Source organism: Ceratotherium simum, chromosome 8 (genome assembly GCF_057802395.1).
Source record: "Ceratotherium simum simum isolate JZ-2026a chromosome 8, ASM5780239v1, whole genome shotgun sequence".
In the NCBI taxonomy this organism is placed as follows: Eukaryota; Metazoa; Chordata; class Mammalia; order Perissodactyla; family Rhinocerotidae; genus Ceratotherium; species Ceratotherium simum.
In genome coordinates this window covers 41,427,559-41,450,678 of record NC_141907.1, presented here as the reverse complement: position 1 = coordinate 41,450,678, position 23,120 = coordinate 41,427,559, and the positions used below count along the sequence as shown (strand labels likewise).

At 42.5% G+C, this 23,120-nt stretch overlaps 1 protein-coding gene across 1 annotated transcript in view; it reads left to right on the top strand.

Moving 5' to 3' along the window:
- The window catches only part of SCFD2 (sec1 family domain containing 2), a 386,325-nt gene that overhangs the window by 339,927 nt on the left and 23,278 nt on the right, over window positions 1-23,120 (top strand). The window contains exon 6 of the mRNA XM_004419062.3: window positions 10,418-10,563. Coding sequence (XP_004419119.1) covers window positions 10,418-10,563 — 146 coding nt within the window. The remainder of the gene's footprint in view (window positions 1-10,417; window positions 10,564-23,120) is intronic.

Below are 23,120 nucleotides of genomic sequence, written 5' to 3'. Positions count from 1 at the left end.
CTCTGCCACCTGACAGCTGTTGAAAATAGATGCAGGTCATCTCTCAAGTCAGCTCTGAGAGTCCAGCAAACCCTTTTGAGCTATTCAGAACCACCAGAAATGTCAACACACTTTGAAAGGGGACTTATTATAGTATAAATGGCAAGTTTGTAATTCAGTAGAATTGATTCAACAGAATGAAAACAACCAACCTGTTGCAAGCGCTCGTAGTGAGATATGCCGGATTTGGGAACACGTCTGTGATTACTGTCAGGAGCCTGTGGGCCGACCTCCGTGGAACTGGGAAGGTTGGTGAACATGAGCTCTGGTGTAAGCGGCTGTGTGACCATTCCTCCCACTAGCGGGTCCAAATGATATGAGAGAGATCTGATTTTCTCATGGGGACAGCTTGATCATGGGAAGTTATGTAGCCAATTAAAAATCAATGCCTACATTTTTAAAGAAATAGCCTTAAACATGGTATTTCAGTTACTCTGATTGCTGAACTTCAGGATCTCTTTGTCTAAGGTGATTTGGATTGATTTAATAGGATAACATAATCAACATAGGAAATTGGATAATTTAATATGATACAGTAGTACAACAAAGTCCCTGATGCCTCCCTTACTTAACTACATAAAATCTTAAGATAAAGAAACTGTTAATATTGTTACGGCAGTCAGAAAAGCTGCTTTGGAGAGATTTTTCAGAGGCTTCTTAGAGGAAATGTTTTGAAATAGTTGGAGCCGTTTCCTTGTCTCTGCGATGATCCAGGATTATCTGTTTTGTTGTCTCCTTGGCCCTTCCTGAAGCAGCCTGGACGTTCAGGAGCAGGGGGCTGCGTGTCCACTGCCTGCACCCTGCTTTCAAGACCTCACGGGCAGCTTGCACTTGCACCCTGCCATTAAAAATCAAGTTCCAAAGCATATTCCTGACAATTTTCCTTCCTTCAGACTTCCCCACCGCATGTTTTCTCAGAAAAAACCTCAGAGCTGGGGCTAGAATTCTGGGCAGTCACGTTCTCTCGTGACTGTACAAGTCTTTCCATGTCCACCACACATCCCAAACCTGCCTAATAATAATAGATTTCAGCTGTCATTTCTTCCTTTTTCTGTTTTAAAAAGCTGAATTTGCTGGAGGCTTAAAAAGTAGTGGGGCTGGTTTTTGTTTTATTTTTTAAGATGATAGCTGATACATTTAAAAGATTACATGATGTATAGTTATAAAGCATAATTATATAATAAACACCATGAACCCACTGCCTGTCCTGTCCCTTTGCTTACCCCCCTCCCAGAGGTAACCACTTTTCTGAAGTTTGTGTTTATCATTCTTTCTTTTTAAAAACAGTTTTATCTCATATGTATACCTAAACCACGTAGAGTTTAGTTTTGCTTATTAAACAGACGAACAGAATTTATGCAGCCAATTGAGGTTGCTCTTCTCAAGTAGCCTTTTTGGGAGTTGATCCACTCACGCATGTGGCTGCGATAGCTCAGAACCACCTGGGAGCTCTTTGTTTGACATCTCCTGCAGAGATCGTTTATCAGCGGCTCAGGAAAATCTGTGCTGTCCCTTTACAGCACGTTTGGTCTGATTCAACTCTTTCCTCTTACCTCTATTTTCCCCATTCATTTATTTAAGAAGTATTTAGTGGGTGCGTTCTACTGTGCTAGAGACCACTGGTAAACCAAGGAGAGCCCCTGCTTACACTGGAGCTGGTGGCTGCCCCTTCTCTCCTTTGCCTCCTTGTCAGTTGAGGGGTGAATATGGGCCACAGGCTAAGAGATTCCAGGACACTGAGAAGGATTTAGTGAACCAAGGGGCCCTGGGGTCAGTGTGGGCTGGGAGCCCTAGAGGACACTTACGGAGGGACTTCCGGAAGTGGTCAGCCTTTGTAGGCCCTGTCTTGGGCCCTTTGTGGCCTCACCTGGATATTTCTGGCTCTGATTTTCTGTTAGGCCAGCCTCACTAACACATCCATGCAACATATTTATGTCATGACCTCCACACCTGCTGAGGAGCCCCTGCCTTGTGGTGGAGATCAAGGACTCTACAATGAAAGAGGAAATCAGCCCTGTAAGACCTGAAGTCTGACAGCCCAGATTATGACTTCTTTATATTAGAGGAACTTAAAAGTCACACTAGGTCATTAAACATTAGATTGATGACACAGATACAATTACCTGAGTAGTGAAAATATGGAACCTCAGAAATATGTATATATATATATTTTCATTTATATATTATATGGTATATAATATAATAAATATATATTATATATATGTATAATTCATGTGTTCTCAACCTGCCTCTGTATGACCCATTCACCAGAATAACTGACATTCTACAATCCCACTATAAAATAGAATGACTAATGCCCAGCTGTGACCGCTCATAGCTCTAAGGCCATCTTCATGTGCCCGGGCACATCTGCTCTTCCTACTTGAGTTGTGTGATTCCCAAGAGTGGGTTCTGTTTGTTCCCAAACCTGCTTATGCCAGTTGTATTTGTTATTAAGTTGCAAACTTTAATTAAACGTTCTCACATACTGATGAAAGATGAATTCAAAAAGAAAATTGTTTCAGTGAAAACCAAATTGAGTGCTTTTGAAAGACTCAGTAAAGATGAGTCATTTTAAAAGTGCTTTTGAATTAGGTACTAACAAGGTGATTGTAAAAGATTGAAGGAAAAAAACATTAAAATCTAAAAGAATTCTCTCAGATTGTGCCCCAGGTGTCTATAACTTCTTGTTCCACTTTAAATGGACTAAAATTGGAAATTCTACATAGTACATAATGTTTTTTTTTTTTTTTAAAAACACAGAACTCTAACCAGCAGACAATATTCAAAGAAAAGACCTTGGCCTTTCCTCAAAAGATCAGTGAACATGGGCCAGCCTGGTAGCATAGTGGTTAAGTTCTCATGCTCCACTTTGGTGGACCAGGGTTCGCAGGTTCAGATCCTGGGTGCAGACCTGCACACTGCTCATCAAGCCATGCTATGGCAGGCGTCTCACATATAAAAGAGAAGATGGGCACAGATGTTTAGCTACAGGCTAATCTTCCTCACCAAAAAAAAAAAAGATTAGTGCATAAACAGACATTTATGTTTTAATTTTAGATAAAATTATATATATATACACGTGTGTACGTGTGTGTGTGAGAAAGAGATGGATTTTTCATGATCCTCCTGTTTGAATAACTTCCAATCACCTACTGGTCCCAAGCACGTTTGAGAAAGGGGGCTTCTACTCTAGTTTTACTCATGCACTTACAGGACTGCCCTACTCACAAGTAGGTTTATACAGTCAGCCTCACTAAAAGATTTCAGATGTAATGCCACTTGCTAAGGTTTATTTGGTTTTTTATTTTGTTTGGCTTTGTTTCCATTTGCCAAACATTTATTGAGAGCCACAAGAAAAAACTCCATTTTTAAAACAATGGTTTCAAAAGAGAGAAAAGGCATTGTCAGACTGCAAGATGGATGAGGGAGGTCATGACTTCCCAGGACTCTGCCCTCTCTGGCCGAGTCACACTCCCAAGCCAACCTTTTCTCTAACTGCCCCAGGAGCCCATGGAGGTAGGCCCCCTGCTGCCAGGGGTGTGCTGAGAGGCAGGAGGGCAAAGGTGCAGACTGGAGAGTGGGCCTGATGTTCTCAACCTCTGGGCCAGTAGAAGGAAGAAGAGGCCAGCCTTGCATAACTTGGGCCCAGATGAGAAAAGGGCCTCTTGACCAGGCTCAAATGACATTTTTGACCATAGCTCTTCCCAAGCAGATGTGAGGGGCTTTTAGAACTGTGAAGAGAATAATATCACTAAATAGGGAGACATTTCAAATCGTATTCTCGTCATGCCCTCCTCCTGCCCCCTAGCTCAACCAGTCACACAACTGACATGCTTTATGTTTTACCTGCTTAAGTGTGTGTGTGTGTGTGTGTATTGGAAGGCCTTAGATGAAGGGTACTTCAGCTCCAGTCCACACCCAGGCCTTGGACACAGCAGCCTCCTGATATGAGATGCTTTATTTTCCTGAATACCTAAGGAATAAAACCAAACTTCTGGAAACCAGGTTCTGTTGAAAAGGTTCCCCAAGCATCAGAAAGATTCAAGCCTGCACCCTGAGAGAAGCAAGCAGAGCAGAAGAACTAGGCAGACTGGAGTAAGGAATACAGCTTCAGTTCAGCCATCCCAGGAGGATTGTTAAGCTATTTAGCCTTCTCTCCATTTTCACTTTGTCGTTACTGGAAATGTGGGTCCCTGCCGTGTACAGAGCCATGGAAACCACTGTTCTCACTCTGCTGAAGTAAAGGGACTTCAGTAAGTGGAGACGGGTGAGGGGGAACGGAGGAAGGCTAGGAATCGACACAGGAGCCCTCTTTTGTTGCTCGAAGGAGTAACTGGACCCCTGCCCAAGAGATCCCCAAGCCCTTCAGAGACAGAAATTGCAGGGGCATGAGTCATCCCCCACTTGAGAAGAACACAGGAGTGCCCTGGGGGTTGGGGCCTCCCTTATCGAGAAGTAGGCAACTGAAGTATACAGATTGTGCTTGGCTAAAGGCTAGGATCAGCTTCTGTTTTATTATCTATTTAACTAAGTGGATTAAATGAGAATTGACTGGAATTGTACACTTAGAGTTGCCTTACAAAATGCTGTTATCTCATAAGCTGGCTTAATGGAACAGGCTGTCAGAGGCTTATTAGAAGTAACTGAATACAGTGCCTCATGGAGCAGAGACTCAAAGCACAGTGTGCAGCCGTGTCTGGGAGGCCCCACACCTTGTGTGGCCGCAAAAGATGGCCCTGGGGTCTAGCTGCAAACCACACTGTTAGTGTCTCCCCCCAGAAGCCAGGTCTTCTCGAGAAGAAAGGCACTTGCCACTCACTCCATTTTAAAAGTATTTCTTCAATATTAAGGGTGAATTAAGTGTTTTTTGATCTTTTATATATGTGGTCTTAGCACATGTGAAAGACAGCAGAGTGGAGTGGTTAACAGGACCATCTTTGGAGTTAGACTGCAAGGGTTTGAAGCTTAGCTTTACTACTTACTAGTTGAGGGACTTCATGTTGCTTACCTTCTCTATGGCTCAGTTTCCCCATCTGCAAAATGGGAGTGATAACAGTACCTACCTCACTGAGTTTCTTTGGAGATTAAATGACCTAATATGTATAAAATTCTTAGAATAGTGCCTGGCATAAGTGGTTATATAAGTGAGCATTCAGTGATTATAGCTATTACTGTTATCACAGAAAAGAATTCATCCCATTTCATAGCTTTTGCGCCCACATCTCCTTTAGCAGTTAATTGCAGAATTCGGGATGAGCTGCATTCACAGAGGAGATTCGGGATGGCAGGGGACAGTGTACATGGAGGAGCTCAGGTCTGTGACAGAGGGACGTTTTGAAACCTGACTTTGCCGAGGATGGTGATGTGATCTTGCACAAGTCATTTTATCTTCTCTGATCCATATTTCTGAAGTATGTGTGTGTAACTTTCATTATGGGGTTTGGATAAATGAATGTAAATCCTGCTTTTGGTGAAGATTTATGTAATCTGAAAAATGCTCAGAGACTGATAAAAATGAGCCCCCTTGGGTCTGGTGTCCTAGAAACATGTACCTTGTAGAACACTTGCTCTGAGGATAACAGACACGTTGGAAAGAGCTGATGGCTTGGATGGAAGTTGCCCTTGGCCAGTTGGTTTGAACAATGGAGATAACTGACTATTTTTCAGAAAAGTTTTACTTTATTTGTGAATTTATGATTTTTTATTTTCCTTCCAACAATTTCTTTGACAGTCTTATTTTCTGTTGGGTTTGTTTGAGTTAAATTTACCAGTAATCTGTAAACATTTCTGTCAAACAACCTGCTTCACAGTTGACCTAACTCTTTACAATTACATAGCCTTTGCTTAATTAATTCCAATGTATAATCCACAATTTCCATGTATACTCTATAAATTTCCAGTAATCTATAATCCAGTAGATGATTCTGTTCCACTCAGCCTAATGGATGAACATTATATTCCTCACTTTCCAAAAAAATTAAATTAGACCTAATATGAAAAACTGAATGGGTTTTTCTGTTCTGTAGAAAATGAATTACTTAAATAAAAAATGTTAGCCTATTAGCTGAATTAGAGGAATTGAAACACTATGCGTGGTATTAGAACTAATAATGTTTTCATGTCTTTCTTTATTTGAAAGAGTATTACCCAATTTACAACATTTATGTATAATTGATTTAATTTCCCATATTTTAAACGGCTCAGCCTGAGAGTTTAAGAAAGAAACCACTTGAATGAGTGAGAAGCCATAGCCTTCTGGGGTTTCTTCTGGTTGATTATTGACTAAAGCACGAGCTGATGTAGCTGAGCTAGAGCTGTTGTGCCAAGGACAAGCATGATGTGATGTCAGTAGATGCCTTGTACCTGTGGATCTCAACTTTTCTTGATTATGAACCTCTTTAAGAATCAGGAGGAGGTTATTGACATGCTCCGCAGAAAACTACACCTTTTCTCCCTTCCACAAAGCTTGGCATAGAATTCTGGGGAGTTCATACGAATTCCCTGAATTGCCTCCATCACCTCCCCCCACCCCCGCAGTTCACGGCTCCCGTAAGTGTAGGGTCCACTGAACATGGGGAAGCTTCCTCTCAGTGGGCTTGACCACACTTTGATTTTTTTAATGGCAATGAGTTGGACATTTGTAGAAACCAGGAGACAAAGACTGATCAGGGAATTTTTATGATACAATAAGAAATATATATGTTGGTCTTTGTCCCCAGTTCCTGGCACACACACAGCTCTTGAAACCCTTGGAATCTCTGGAGTGATGAGAGCATCTTGTATGCTAATGGAATGACTGGTGGCTGGAGGCCCCTAGATAGCTTCAGGATGGGCGCTGGTTGCCAGAAAAACCAAGGCACGTTTAGAGGGTCAGGACTTTCAGCCCTACCTCCCAACCTCCAAGGAGGGGAGAGGGGCTGGAAGTTAATCACCAATGGCCAGTAATTTAATCAATTGCACCTATGGAATGAAACTTCCATAAAAACTCCTAAACCATCGAGTTCCAAGAGCTTCTGGTTGGTGAACACATCAAGGTGCCAGGAAGGTGCAGCACCTGAAGAGGGCGTGGAAGCTCCCTGCTCCTTCCCCCAGACCCTGCCCTATGCGTGTCTTTTGCTTGACTGATCCTGACTTGTGTCTCAGATTAAACTGGTAGTAGTAAGTAAAGTGCTTTCTGAGTTATGTGAGCCATTCTAGCAAATTATTGAACCTGGAAGGGGTCATGGGAACCCTCGATTGAGAGCCGGTTGGTCAGGACTGCAGGTGGCAACGTGGGGCTGGCAACTGGCATCTGAAGTGGGGGCAGTCTTGTGGAACTGACCGCCTTAAACGGTGTGGTCTGCGCTAACTCTGCGTAGTCAGTGTCAGAATTGAATCGTAGGACATTCAGTTGGTGTCTGGAGAGTTAGAGAATCGGTTGATGTGGGGGGAAAATCCCACACATTTGGTGTCAGCAGTGTTGTGAGTAAAAACAGTTCAGAATTTTGCCCTCTCCCTCAAGAGTTGTTGTATACAATGTCCCACAGTAATTAAGGGCGCAGGCTCAACTACTCACATGCCACCCCACCATGTCTGGTGCACTTGGGTCCCTTTGGCTGTTCCTGTGTACTTTAGATACACTCCATTTTAGGTTACGGATCTACGTCTACTCCCTAAAAACAATTTCTCTCTTTACCAAAATCAACAGTGTCTCCTTACATCACACCCACTAGGACAGCTACAGTCAAGAAGATAGATAATATCAAGCTTTGTTGAAGATGCAGAGAAATTGCAGCCCTCTCACACTGCTGGTGGGAATGTAAAATGGTGCAGTCACTTTGGAAAACAGCCTGGCAGCTCCTCAAAAGGTTAAACACAGAGTTGCCATAATACCCAGCAATTCTACTCCTAGAAATATACCCAAGAGAAGTGAAAATGTATGTCCACACAAGAATTTGTACAGTAGTCCCCCCTTATCCACGGTTTCAGTTACCCATGAACAGCTGTGGTCCGAAAATATTAAGAGAGAGAGAGAGACCACATTCACAAAACTTTTATTACAGTATATTGTTATAATTGTTCTATTTTTATTAGTTATTGTTGTTAATCTCTTACTGTGCCTAATTTATAAATTAAACTTTATCACAGGTATATATGTACAGGAAAAACTATAGTGTATAAAGGGTTCGGTACTATCTGCAGTTTTAGGCATCCACTGGGGGTCTTGGAATATATCCCCCACAGATAAGGGGGACTACTGTACGTGTAAAACTAGCAGCATTATTCATAATAGCCAAAATGTGGAAACCACCCAAATGTCCATCAACCGCTGAATGGATATATAAAATGTGGTACATCCATACAATGACTACTAGTCAGCAATAAAAAGGAATGAAGTATGATACATGCTATAACTTGGATGAACCCTGAAAACATTATGCTAAGTGAAAGAAGCCAGTCACAAAAAATCATGTATTCTATGATTCCATTTACATGAAATGTCCAGAATAGGTAAATCCGTGGAGACAGAAAGCAGATTAGTAATGCCAGGGACTGAGAGTAGGGGGGAAGGGAGAGTGACAGTTAACGAGTATGGAGTTTCTTGTTGAGGTGATAAAAATGTTCAAAAATTGATTGTGATGATGATGGTTGTACAATTATGTGAACATAGAAAAAGCTATTGTACACTTTAAATGGGTTAATTGTATATGAATCATATCTCAATAAAGCTGTTCCAAAAAAAAAAAAAAATACAGGCCCTGGATCCAGGCTGCCTGTGTTCAAATCACTGTGGAAGCTCTGGTGTCCCGAGAAGAGGATGTGGGTACAAGTACTATGTCTGGAAAGCTATCCCAGGAAGCTCAGTCAGGAAGGAGGGAAGTGAGACAGAGAGGGAAGGAAAGCCAGTAAAGGGGGCATTAATGAGTGAGGAACTGCTGTGGGCAGCTGAGGCTCAGTCCTGCTGGGGCCCCTTGGAAAGGCTATGGAGCGCACAATTCAGAATTGCCCCCCAAGCGATGAGAAAGCTGAGTTGTTGCTACGAGAGCTGACTTCCCAGCACTTCCAGCCTGCCCTACACAAAGGCCAGGCATGCTTGTACAACCAGAGAGAGCCCTCAGACAGGACGAGACGGAGACAGAGACAGAGAGATAGAGAGACATGCAGGTACACAAGTAGGAAGCAGTCAGAGTACGCAGGAACTGTTCCCCAAACCCACAGGTGATGGCCAGGCTGGCTGAGTGGACGGGGCAGAGTATTGCCAGTATCTGCTGACAGGAGTGTTACTTAACCTCTCTGCACCTTGCTTCCCTCATCCTTAAAATGGGGAAAAGAACAGCTCCTATCTCTAAGAGTGATGTGAGGATTAATGAGTTAATGTATCTGCTATATTTAAGACAGTCAAAAATGCTCATCTTGGGGCCGGCCCCGTGGCTTAGCGGTTAAGTGCACGCGCTCCGCTGCTGGCGGCCTGGGTTCGGATCCTGGGCACACACCGACGCACCGCTTCTCCGGCCATGCTGAGGCCGCATCCCACATACAGCAACTAGAAGGATCTGCAACTGTGACACACAACTATCTACTGGGGCTTTGGGGAAAAAAAGGAGGAGGATTGGCAATAGATGTTACCTCAGAGCCGGACTTCCTCAGCAAAAAGAGGAGGATTAGCATGGATGTTAGCTCAGGGCTGATCTTACTCACAAAAAAAAAAAAAAATGCCCATTTTGAATCTTTCTCTATTTTTTTTAACTTCTGACATCCACGATCATTTCTCTTCTGAATGAGCTTCTAACAACATAGAGAATAAATCCATCTATTATAAGTTTCAAAAAGAAATAGAATCATTGCCGAGAACAGTCTTCTTATTGGGCACTCTTTGTGTTTTATCGGCTTTGAATGGCTGCCTTTTGAAATATGCCGTATGCTTTGTTAGCACATTAGACAGATGCCCATCCAGCAAGTTCTGTTAATGGAGCAACTCTGTAATCTGTCTCTTTCTTGCTGTTCTATTTTATGGGAACTGTTGGTGGGATTCAAGCAAGAGTAGTTTGTCACAACACTCTCATGTGTTTTTCTTTGTGTCTCCTCATATTTTCCCAAAGTTGTGTTCTGAGGGTAGTAGACCCTGGGGAGCATTCTTTCTGTGAAACTTCTGCAGCCTAGGGCTTGAAGCCAGTGGCTGCGATCCCAGGCAATTCTGAGTTCTACTTCTGTCAAAGGCATTTATACTCAATATGTTTCATTGCTCATGGATGATTGAAACAGCCCAGTTGGTGAACAGCCAGGGAAAAATAGGGTTAAAAAAACCCCAACTGTGTTACATCGAGCTCATACTGTCACGATTAAAACTGAATTTAAAGATTTGTTCACCCAAGAAAATATCTCTGGATCATTTCAGGCTGTGACTCTTCAATTAACCTGACATTTCACAAGTCCAAAATTGCCGTGGATGAACTCTTTACTTTGCTTCGGGATATTGCTGGAGCTCGGAATCTCATGAAACAGTTTAAGTCTGTATACGTTCCTGGAAATCATACCCACCAGGCAAGTACATATGTTTTAAAGTAACCATCTAATCTGTGTTGTATTTTTAGGATTCAGAGACTACAAGAAGAGTTTCCATTTTAACCTCTAAAATGAGGGATTTGTTCTAGATGAACTCCAAATCCCCTTCTAGTTCAGAGTTCTGGGTTCCTCTGAATCTGGAAGCCTCTTGATTCATTTGTGCCACAGGCCTGGTGCAGTGAGATGAGCACTGGATTGGGGCCGGCCACTGCTTCATAACTGTCACAGACCTGTTCTGTAACCCTAGGCAAGTCCCTTCACTTCTTTGGGCCCCAGATACTATAAATGTCAGATGAGAGGCTGGCCTTAGATGATTCCTAAGTTTCTGGATCTAAGAAATCCATGAACATTTTGAACAGTTAGAATAATAAAATTACCTCATAATATTATGGCAAGGAAAAAAAGAAGTTTATGACAGCAAAAACATTTATTTAAAATTCCCCCACCACTTTCTAAGGAGAGTAGAGGAATCATATAAGGATATTTTGACCAGTGAGTAGGAAGATGGTGTAAGAATCCAAGATTAAAGGGATAATTTCTCTGTAAAAACTCAGCAGTGGGGAGCCATAGAACAACCCAAAGGGGAGCTTAAGGAGTGAAGAAAGGCTGGAGCCATCAAGGCTGGACAGTCTGTCTTGGACAAGGTTGGAGACAGAACTCAGGTTCCTGGTGGCCAAAGATGAGCTTTCAAGGAAGAACAGATGTTTCTGATGGAAAAGATCATTTGATTTTGCTGTGGAGTGTGTGAAAGAATCTCCCTCTCCCCATGAAATCTTCAGTAAAATCTGCTCTATTTGCTAAGGCTTTTTGGAGAGTTGAATGTGTCATTGGTGGGGACTACGATGTCATGAGGGGTTGAACTTCAGTGTGCTGACTCTTTAAGGTGGAAGTGTAGTCAAGAGCTAAGGTTACCCACTGCAGCCTAGCAGAATCCAGGTTCTTCCTCTCATATATTCATAAAGTAGCTGATACTTGAAGAGTACTCCTACATTTGGCTCTTCCTTTGATCCTCACAGCAAATAAGCTAGAGAAGTATTATTATCCCAATCCAGGAAGGCGACAGAGACTTGCCACAGGCACACAGGTGGCCAGGACCAGATGCCAGGTCTTTGCTGCCAACACAAAACCTCCTCCCCTACTGTACCATGGTTCTCATGGAGGCTCTAGAGATATTCATTGATGGTGCCGATGGGCATTTGAAATCACCCAGCAAGACATGAAAGACCTTAGAAACCAGCACTCAACTTAGTAACATAACTTCCCATCCTTTGTTCAATGATCTGAGAACACCACTACCACAAATTACAGATGAAATCACTCAGATAATTAATCGTATGTAGTTCGGTTGTTAATAAAATCACTAACTTAAATACAGCGGTATGGACAAGGTCTAGAAGACATGATAGACCTGGTGATACATGATGAAATTTAGACCAAAGAATGTCAAGAAGATAGTGGCTGCTACAGTTGGCAAGGGGAAAATAAACCACTAAAGTAATGAGGTCTTTTCAGTTTTATGATCATCATGGTGACTCACTTGGCCAACTTCACATCACCATGTATTAGCTGTAAATCTTGGGCATGATAAGGACAATGATAAGTTTCCTAAATTTTGTCTCCCTGCTGCCAACACTGTCATTTCTCCAGACCTCAGAACCCTGTCCTACAGCCATGGGCTTTGGAAAATGAACTTTCCCTATTGCATATACTTCCCTTATAGTGAGTCAACAACATCAACACATTCACTGAAAATCCTAAATGTCAGTGAGTAGGAAGTGGGGGCAAGGCGATGAGTGTGTGTGTATCTTCAGAGGATCAAATAAATAATGATACAGACACAGTGAAATGCTCTACAACCACTAAAATGGATGGGGCAGACCTAAATGTGCTTAGCAGGGACTGTATTTGAATCCTTGTCTCAGGCTCTGCTCCTTGGGGAACTCAGACTGAAACAGAGGTTCACAATCTATTAGGTGAAAAAAATACCTGTTGTGGACCATTTTGTAAAGCATTATTCTATTTTTGTTAAAAATAAAAAGTATATGGGTATATATATTTAATAAGTCTTTAAAAATTTAGGAAAAGTTTATAATGGCTACCTTGTGGGAGACAGGAAAAGTTGGATAGACAAGGAGGAATTCTGACTTCTTGCTCTATATTTACATATATGGAGAAAGAGTTTTTGATGGGATCGTGAGTAATTTTACCTGTTTGGGTTTTTCAATATTTTTTTAATTTAAAGTAGTTTTTTTATTGATGTCATAATTGTTTATAACATTGTGAAATTTTAGTTGTACATTATTGTTTGTCAGTCACCATATAAATGCATCCCTTCACCCCTTGTGCCCACCCCCCAAACCCCTTCCCCGTGGTAACCACCAACTATTCTCTCTGTCCGTGTGTTAATCTTCCACACATGAGTGAAATCATGTGGTGTTTGTCTTTCTCTGTCTGGCTTATTTTGCTTAATATAATACCCTCCAAGTCCATCCATGGTGTTGCAAATGGGATGATTTTGTCTTTTTTTATGGCTGTAGTATTCCGTTGTATATATATACCACATCTTCTTAAAGAAGTTTTTTATCACAGATGTAAGCCCTGTGAGGACAGGATTTTGATCTGGTTTGTTGACTGCCATATCCTCAGTGCTGAGAGTGGTATCTTGCACATAATGGACGCTTAATAAATACTGGTTGGGTGCATCTTGAATACAATACATATACCTTTATCATATATCAGAGGATTTGTTGGGACACAAAATGTGTGTAATTAGAAAAGGACAAATTTCCAAGCTAGAATAAGAGTCCAGCTGTGTCTAGTTTTGAAGATAGGTCTTGGCTGGGCAACTTTCTGCCCATCTCTTCTCCCAATTTTGTCCCTAGCCTTGTGGCCCTAAGAAAAAATTGGTGCTTTCTATCTAGCTCCATGCTGTTTCTACACAGAATCTAGTTGAGATGTCCTGGGCTCCCTGGGACACCCAGGAAAGTAGTAGACCTGGTCCGGCCCTGGGTTCCTGTTCCAGCTCTGACTAGTGCTGCATACCTGGGCTATCTCCCCTGGATCTTGGGGGATCTCCCCCACCAGCCCCAGCCTCCCTCCCAGTGCACCTCTCTCCTGCTCCGATGCACAAGAGTTGGCTCTCGGACCCACTCCTCTTTCCCTTGCTACCACTTGCTAAGAATCACCTCTTATTTAACCTTAATCCTTTAGCCCTTTAGGAGATTGTGTCAGTCACAGCTCAGATGCAGAAAGTAGACACCGCTCTCACCAATTTAAGAAGAACATGATTTCATACAAGGAATTAAGTACATATAAAATCTCTGGGAAAGCTAGAGGAGTGGGATCTAGACTGGGTCCCTTGAAATTAGCCCAGACCTGGGCTATCACCACACACCTGGCCCTCCAGGAGCACCAGTACCTCTGCCACAGTCAGGGGAGTGGGCATGATGGGGATCATGAGGCTGCCATTGAAGTTCTTGGCTTCAAGAACATACCACCAAAGCTGGAGACAGCATCTGTGTTTGCTCACCATGATACCTGCAGAGCTTAGCTCAATGCTTGTTACCTAGTGGGTGGGTGGGTGGGTAGGTAGATAGATGGATGAATGGTTGGGTGGATGGATGGATGGATCCTGAACTATAGGTCTTATCCAGAATGGCATTTCTGGTGTTCTTAATTCTTAGTGAGAGGCAGCTTAGCACGGAGGTTAACAGCAGCATTTGAGTTCATAGCCCACCTCTGCCCGCTACTAACTGTGTGACCTTAGGCAAGTTCCTTCAACTTTCTGTGCCTTGTTTCTCCTCTGTAAGAAGAAGCTAGTAATAGTAGCTCCCTCATAAAGATGCTCTAATGATTAGCTGAGTTAATATATATAAAGTCCTTAGGACAGGAGCTGACACATAGACAGCACTATGTAAGCATTTGCTATAACAATCGTAGTAAAGGACAAAATAGGCCTTCTCTTTGTCCTCTTTTGCAGCATTTCATCTTTTCCTTTGCTAGGAGATGGGCCACACAGAAAAGGAGTGATTCTTAAGCTGACTCTCCTGTTAGCTGCTGTGTATGGCAGGAGTTTATTGCTGACATCCGTTTGTTTGGAAAGGTTGTGTTTGTTCGTAGACTCTGTTGACTGGAAACCTAAGCCCCCAGTTTTGCCTGTGCAGCAAGTCTTCTTATGCTTTTGTCTCTTACTGTAAATGTTGCAGTTTAATGGGAGCTTAACCTTCTTCCTAAACGCCACAGTGTTTGATGTGCTGCTGTTCTTCAGCTGCAGCATCAGGAGGATATTAGGCGAATGTCTCAGGGCAAGGAGTTTATGAGCCCTTTCAGACAAAATATCGTGTGGCTCTTGCATGACTTGCTTTGGCAGAAGTCTCAAAGTGCTGTGCTGTGCTGGAGAAAACTTCCCACAGATGCCTACTGTCTTCTCTGCCACTGGCATGTTGAACAAGAGACTTCAGAACCAGCAGTGCCCAAGGAGGCTTGATTCATCTTGTGCCTGGTGAAATATGGCTCTCTGAACAGTCTGGCGGCCCAGTCTCTGTCAACAATCCCCAGCCCTGGCCACCAGCTGTCCTTTTCCAAGTGCTAAGCTCTGCTCTTCCTCCTGATTCTATCTACCTAACCCTGGATCTGCTGGGTTCTTTCTGAAAGAACCAACACCAGATAGGACTAAACTGGGGGCCGGGAAACTTGGTCTGTCCTGTAGTCTACTTCTAACTGCCTGTGTGAATTCAAGTGAGTTAATCAATAGCTTTGGGCTTTGGCTTCCTCATGTTGAAGTTGAAGGGACTACACTCAAAATTTTAAAAAATAATCTGTTTCTGGTTTGAAGGATAGATGGATAGATGGATGAAAAGATAGACAAATGAACCACTTTTTAATCTGCTGAGCAAACCATTTCTTTTAAGAAGATGAAAGGAGAGAAAAATCAGACATAGAATAGCAAAAAATAAAAAATAAGCCATGAGATAGTCAAAGCCATGAGCAGTTTTAAACAGATGTTTTTCTGTGCAGTCTTGGATTGAAACAAAATGCATGCCCTCTCTACAAGTCTAGTTTTCCTGAGAAATTGGTTGTTTACAGTCAATTTTGCAGAAAAGGGAGAAGCCTCTTCAGTAGCAGGACTGAGCGAGTCCCTTGCTGCACCAACACAGACCAGCACAGCCAAGGTCAGCAGTGCTGATTGACGAGGATGTGGTTTTGGCAACAACTCAGGTTTTCTTGGACACTGATGTCCCAGGCCATCTTTGAAGCGCACCAAATTCAAGAAGATTTTGGAGTTAGACTAACTTCTCAAAATTGTCTCTGACCTATGTGTAACGTCAGAAACTGCTGCCATACTCGATACCTTTCTTCAAAAGCTAGAATCAGGTCAATAAAAAAGTCTTCTAGACTTGATCACACATCATCTCCACCACAGAAGAGTAACCAGGGACATAGATGCAAATATTTTATTTTTCATTTTTTGATTAAATATGGTATTTTTAAAAGCCCAGCTTATTCTGGAAGAGATACTGACTATATAAAGGGGGAAAAAAAGGAGAGTTTCTGGTGTAAGATCGATTTTCTTGAAACTTCAACTATTTCATGTGTAATACTTGTCAGGAGTCTTGTTAGGCTCTACCAAACCTTCAGGCTAGCCTTATGAGACTGTCATACAGTGCCACATTATGATTTTCATGGTCCTATGTACTTTTGCCTTCATGGGCCCATTCCTCTATAAAAGTAAAGAATATTAAAAATCATATTGTACAATTGCATTGGTGTGGAGACAAATACATTAATAGTATATATCAAAACATTATCTTTGACCTGAAAGTTCATTTTTTTCTTCTGATTTTAAAAGAAATTAATACATTTTCATGGGTCCCTAGAAGTCTTGGGGGCTCTTGGCACTGTGTGTTCTGTGCCTAATGGGTAAGTCAGCTCTGTGAGCCTAGCCCCCACTTGGTGCCACTTTGCCCAGGACAGGAACATAGCTCGTCATTGGGGAGCAGCAGGCATTTTTCTTCTCTGGAGTAGTCTTTGTGACCTTCCATGAAGCAGTCCACACAGCTATCCGGGAGCTATTCAGTTTGATCCTGAGGTGACAGCTCAGGAGTGAGGGACCTACACTCACATGGGGGGAGGGGGGAGGGCAGGAATCCTCTGACTTAAAAACTTCATATCCTATAGGAGCCAATTTCTCTGGAATAATACCACAGGTATAGCTTCCAGTGTTCCTCTGAGGGACATGCCCACTTATGCAAGAGTCATCGTACTCAAAGGAGCCCAAAGCTCTGGCTTTCAATCCAGTATTTTATAGTTCTCCCAGTCTAATGCAATTTACTAAGCAGGGGTCATTTTTATCATAAGCAATCTTGCCTGGCTAGAGTTTGACATTCTTCCCTTATCAGGTTTCCAGGGAAACAGAGCTAGAAAGTTAAGCAAAGGTCAAATTCTTATGTAGAAGGGAAAAAGGGTTTAATAATCCTTTGCCGGGCTGGCCCGGTGGCATAGCAGTTAAGTGCGCGTGCGCTCCACTGCGGCGGCCCAGGAGTTCGCAGGTTGGATCCCGGGTGCGCACTGATGTGCCGCTTTTCAAGCCCTGCTGTGGCAGCATCCCATATGAAGTAGAGAAAGATGGGCACGGGTGTTAGCCCAGGGCCAACCTTCCTCAGCAAAAAGAGGAGGATTGGCGATGGATGTTAGCTCAGGGCTAATCTTCCTCACACACAAAAAAATAATAATCCTTTGCCTATGACATGCAACTTGCCAGTTGTTAAGGAAATAATTATATTAATGTTTCAATTCAGACTTTACAGTGTGTCTGTGGCAGAGACAATGCTATATGTTCCCCAAACTCCATTTCCTTTTCCTCCTGGGCAAAGTTAGACCACATTTTCCAGATTCCCTTGCAGGTAAATGTAGGTTTGTGACTAATTCTGACCAATGAACTATGGGTGGAAGTGATACAGATCACTTTCAGGCTGAGCCCCTAAAATCTCTCTGGAAATCCTGCATACTCTGTCTCTTTCCTTGTCTGCTGATAAGATGCACAGACTTCAGTGTGGGATTCCAGTGCCCTGGGGAATGGTGGGGCCACTCAGTAGCAGGAACCTGGCTGTCTGAATGATTGTCCAGGGCACAGACCCCTACTGCCAGCACACACTGGATGTGACATAAGTGAGAAATAAGTGAATGAATTTTTCTGTGTTTTTACTTCCTCTCCTCCCTCCCCACCCCAAAAGGTGAACTGGCGGAGAATGTTTGATTAGGAAAATTAAATTACTAGGGTTAACTCTCTTAATGTTGAGGCAAACTACACGACTAATCTCCCCTCTGGCCCTTCGTAACATGTGAGAAAACTTTGAGCAGGGCACTAGGGGAAGACATCTGTCTCCCCTATCACCACCTTCTTTGTGGTCCTTCGCTGAGAAGTGGGAAGCTTCTGGCTGAATAGAGAATTCCATGACCGTCACAGGTTTCTCAACCAAGAAGCCGCTGCCAAAGCAGTTCATTCCAATCAGAGTTCACTGACATGATCTGGGGCCAAAGCAATCCAAGTAAGTGGCTGAGAGGAAGGAGCCAAAGGTTCCCATCATTAAAACCCTAATTGTAAAAACTAAGAATTGTGTTTGCTGAGAAGTCACGAGACAAGTACTGCTTTGGAACTAAGAACGTCTTTCCCAAATCATGCTCTTTAAATTGTATTATTTGGTTGTTCGGTGCTGAGTTCCTTTAATAAAGAATTTAGAGGGGCCGGCCCAGGGGTGTAGTGGTTAAGTTCATGCGCTCTGCTTCAGCGCCCCGAAGTTCACAGGCCGGGATCCCAGGCACAGACCTATGTACTGCTTAGCAAGCCATGCTGTGGCAGGCGCCCCACATAAAATGGTGGAAGATGGGCACAGATATTAGCCCAGGGCCAATCTTGCTCAGCAAAAAGAGGAGGATTGGCAACAGATATTAGCTCAGGGCTAATCTTCCTCACCAAAAAAAAGAAAAAAAAATAATTTAGAGGTCTTTTCTATATAATATTTAAGTAGGAAAACCTATCAACATCTCTTTAAAGATTTTATTTATTTTATTTTTTCCCCCCAAAGCCCCAGCAGATAGTTGTATGTCATAGCTGCACATCCTTCTAGTTGCGGCATGTGGGACTCGGCCTCAGGATGGACGGAGAAGTGGTGCCTCGATGCGCACCCGGGATCCGAACCCGGACCGCCAGCATTGCAGCGCGCGCACTTAACCACCAAGCCACAGGGCCGGCCCTTCAACATCTCTTTAAATTCATAATCCTTATATCATTTAGTGTGCTTTTGGTTACAAGTGAAAATAGAAAAAAGAAAAAGCTCAAACTGGCTTAAACAAGAAAGGTAATTTATTTGATCCTAGGACTTAAAAGTCCAGAGAAGGGAGAGCTTCAAATGGTGAGGGGCCATTGCTGGGTGGATGCTGGCATGAACAGCAAATAAACAGGGAGGAGCAGGTTCCTGCTTGCTCTTCGTGCTTTCCCATCTTCCTCTAGTGCCCCCTATTGGCAGAGTCTATCACCGTCTCACTCTACTGCCCCCTATTGGCAGTCTATCACCGTCTCCCTCTAGTGCCCCCTACTGGCAGAGTCTATCACCGTCTCCCTCTAGTGCCCCCTACTGGCAGAGTCTATCACCGTCTCGCTCTAGTGCCCCCTATTGGCAGAGTCTATCACCGTCTCGCTCTAGTGCCCCCTATTGGCAGAGTCTATCAGACCCAGATGGCAAAGCACAAATGTGGTTTGCAGAGTCACAGGCCAGCATCACAGAATTGAGTACAGAAGGGAGGGTTTGGAGTTGAGAGACAATAGCTTAATAGTTGTCACATCTCTCTATAGAAAATATTTCAAAATTGCTATCATATGAAAACAAAATCAGAATACAGCCAAGAAATGAGTATTATAGAGGTATGTCAGGCAGTTAATTAATAAAAGCATTTATGTTATTTTTCTGGATTATGTGATGTGTTTGTTCTCTGTTACTTTTCTGTATTTAAATTATGGTTTCTTTTCACATTCTAAATAAATATTACCTACATACCTTAAAAAAAATAAAATAAAAAAGATTTACCACCTTCCCCAATAACATGCAATGATGAAGAAGTCCCAAGAATGAAGGTGTTAAGGGAATAGCACTTCCAAATCTCTGCTCACCCCCCTAAGGGGAACCCCAGCTCAGAGCGCATTTTCTCCTGGGTGCTTCATTCCACAGAGCTTAGCCAGAAGTGGAGCAAGGGGGAGAGCGAGATCCCTGACGCCTCCACACTTCCTTCTCCCCGCTCTCCTCAGGCTGCGCTGGGGCTCCTGGAGCCCTGAGAACAGTCCTGTCACCCCTGGTACGTGCCTTGCACAGAGGAGGTGCTGAGTGTAGAGTTTTAGGTGATCACAGAACCACCTTGTTCCTGTGCCTGAGCTCTTTTCAGAGTCGCTACTCTTCCTTCTTACAGAAGGTGCATCCTATGGAGAGCAACAGCCTTTTTTTGTTTTTTGTAGGTTGGGGGCATACTCTCTCCTCTTTTAAATGTGACAACCTATGTGTATTTCTCTGTGGTCTGCCTAAAGTTATTCTATATAACTTTATATAGGCTAATAAAACAAACAAGTGTAAGCTCCCAGAAGGAAGGAATGGCCTTTTATTTCTTTATATCCCCTTTGTGCTTTGTATCAGAATTTCATTCAATTGCAAATAACAGAGATAATAATGAAAAATAATGGCTTAAACAGACAAGATTTAGTGTTGCTATGTAAAGTCGGTCCTGATTTAGTCTGTCCATGTTATTGTTATGGCAGCGCCACCAGTCATCACCAACCAGGGTTTCTTCCAGCTCTCTGCTCCAGCATCTCTGAAGAATGGCCGTGTCTTCCACAGTGGCTGCTGGAGCTCCAGGCATTACTTCCACCTTCCAGGCAGCAGAATAGAGAAAGAGGAGGAAAGCACACCCTTCCCTTTTAAAAAAGGAGACGTCTGAAAGTCCCACTCCCCTTCCACTTACATCTCATTGCCCAGAACTTAATTCCATTGTCGTACCCAGCTGCAAGGAAGGCTGGAGGATAGAGTCTTTTAGCCAGTTGATAATGGGCCTGAGTAAAAATTGGATTCTATTACTAAGGAAGAAGTTGATGAATATTTGATGATAAAACTGATAAGGTAGCAGAGTATTGGTCAAAGGACTTCTCCTTGAGGAGCAGTTTAAAGAGATTAAAGTTTAATTTAAGAGATTAAATGTCCAGAAAGGCTGAGATGATAGAAAGGCTCTCAAGGCAGTTTGTTCAGGGAAGAGGATTTGTAGACTTCGAAGGCCATTCCATGACCTTTTTTTTTCCCTTAACATTGAAAATATTTATAGGATTATTTTATGATTCCAGAAGTATACCTGTTAATTTTGGAAAATTTGGAAAAAAATAATGTCCTCTACTCCCAGAACCTAGAGATAGCCCTAATTAACCTTTCCTTGTGCTTTACCCCAATCTCTTTCGTGCATAAATAATTTATTAATTTTCAATAAGCAAAAAAAAGGTCATTCTTGCTGTGTATAGTGGTGTTTTGCTGTGCTTTTTAAAAAAGCAACACATTGAAAAGTCTTCGTCCCACCTTTGTCCATTGTCCAGTCCCCCACTCTGTGATCGTTGCTCATGGCAGTCCCTGTGTATCACATCAGAGTTTATTTTTTGCATATTTCAGCAAATACAAACTTCCGTATTCCCTGTGACACATTTACACAAATGCCAGCCCATCATACACACGGTTCTTTGCTTTTTTCACTCACGCTTTATTCTGCACCTTGTTTTTGCCATATCAACACAGAGCTTCTCTCTTCCCTCTCATAGCATGCCTTCCTGTGGATGTGTCCTGTTTATTAAATAGCTCCCTATTGATGGGCACTTGAGTTGTTTCCAATCTTTTGCTATTACAAACAATAAACAGCCTTTTATGAGTCTCATTTGTGTGTATTAGCATATTTATAGGATAGAGTCCTAGAAGTGGAATTGCTAGGTCAAATGCATTTGTAATTTTGATAGGTATTGCCAAATTGCTCTCCGTATTGATTGTAACAATTTACACTCCCACCAGCAATATATGCGAATATCTGTTTCCCCATGGCCTCGTCAAACGAGTGTTTTCAAACTTCTGGATTTTTGCCCATATGATAAATTTTAATGGTATAGCTTTATTATGAGGAAGGTTGACTCGTAGTTTTTGCTTTTGTTTTTTTAAAATTTCTGTCTTATCAGTGTTCCTGCCCAGGCTTTCCTTTTCATGAGCATTTACCTATGAGATCTCTGGGCATGCAATGGTCTGTTTGACTAATAAACATCAGAAGGCTGCACCCTCAACTGAACAGTTGCTGTTTCTCCCTGCTTTTTGTCCCTGATAAACGCACCAGTTATGTTCTAGCTAAATGATTGTTTGTGATTTTGATGGATTATACCCTGCTTTATTTCTAAGATATTTTAAGTAAAAAAGTTGGAATAAAGGGAAAATAAGAGTAAAAAATGACTATAAGAAAAGCATGGTGAAGCCAGAGATAAAGCCAGTACACCAAATATCCTCCGTGCTTGCTAGAGACAGGTCATAGATGTGGCCAATGCAAAGGGAGAAGCAGAGTTCAAGACATCTCAACAGAGCTCTGTCAGAACCTGGCTGTTAGAGCCTATAATACACATAATAGAGATAAAACAGATATACCAGTGCGTTGAGGGAAGACGTTCCTTCTTCCTTCACCCTTCACACTGTGGACTCGGGTACCATATGGAACTGGAGGAGCGGAGGCAGCAGAGGCAGCAGCAGGACTGGGAGAGGAAGGGTCTAGCTGATGGAAAGGGGAGAAGAGAGGATGAGCTTGTTAGTAACAGAACCAAGGAGAGAGGTGGGGGGAACATGCTCAGAAAGTGGTTAGAGGCAGCTCTCTCCAAATATTGCCTAAACGTGGATAGATTTAGCACCATTTATCAAACTGTAGTTGTTGCAATTTAACATCAGCTTAATTCTACTGAAGTTCTTATAGTACCATGCGGCCTGCTTTCTCTAAGCCCTGACCTTGGTCAAATTCCTTTTTGGCATCTTGGCTTCTTTTTCTGGCCAAGTCATACTTGGAGTTGACCTCTGTAGAAGAAGGAGGGATTGCTCTGGGCTTGGATAGCAACAATACATTGTAAGAAAACATTAGCATTCCTAGCAGAGGGGAGCGTAATTCTAAGAAGGTTTAGGAAAAACTGGAGACCATCTTTATGTCTATATCAAATGATAATACTTTACTTTTCAGTATACTTCATACATAAAATTGTCACTTTAAATCTAGACTGAAAAACTAGTCCTACTATGATTATAGCTCTGGTAAGAGATATTTGCTTGTAGAAGGGAGTGTGAGAAACAAAAAATAGTGCCAGAGTATTGGGGTAAAAATTTACCAAAAAAACCAGTGTTGTTATAGTTGTCTTTTCACACACACAAAATCATAGCCATTGCTTAGTATCAAAATAAACTTGTTTTGCTTCATTTGGTGCAGATAAAGCTATCCTCTTT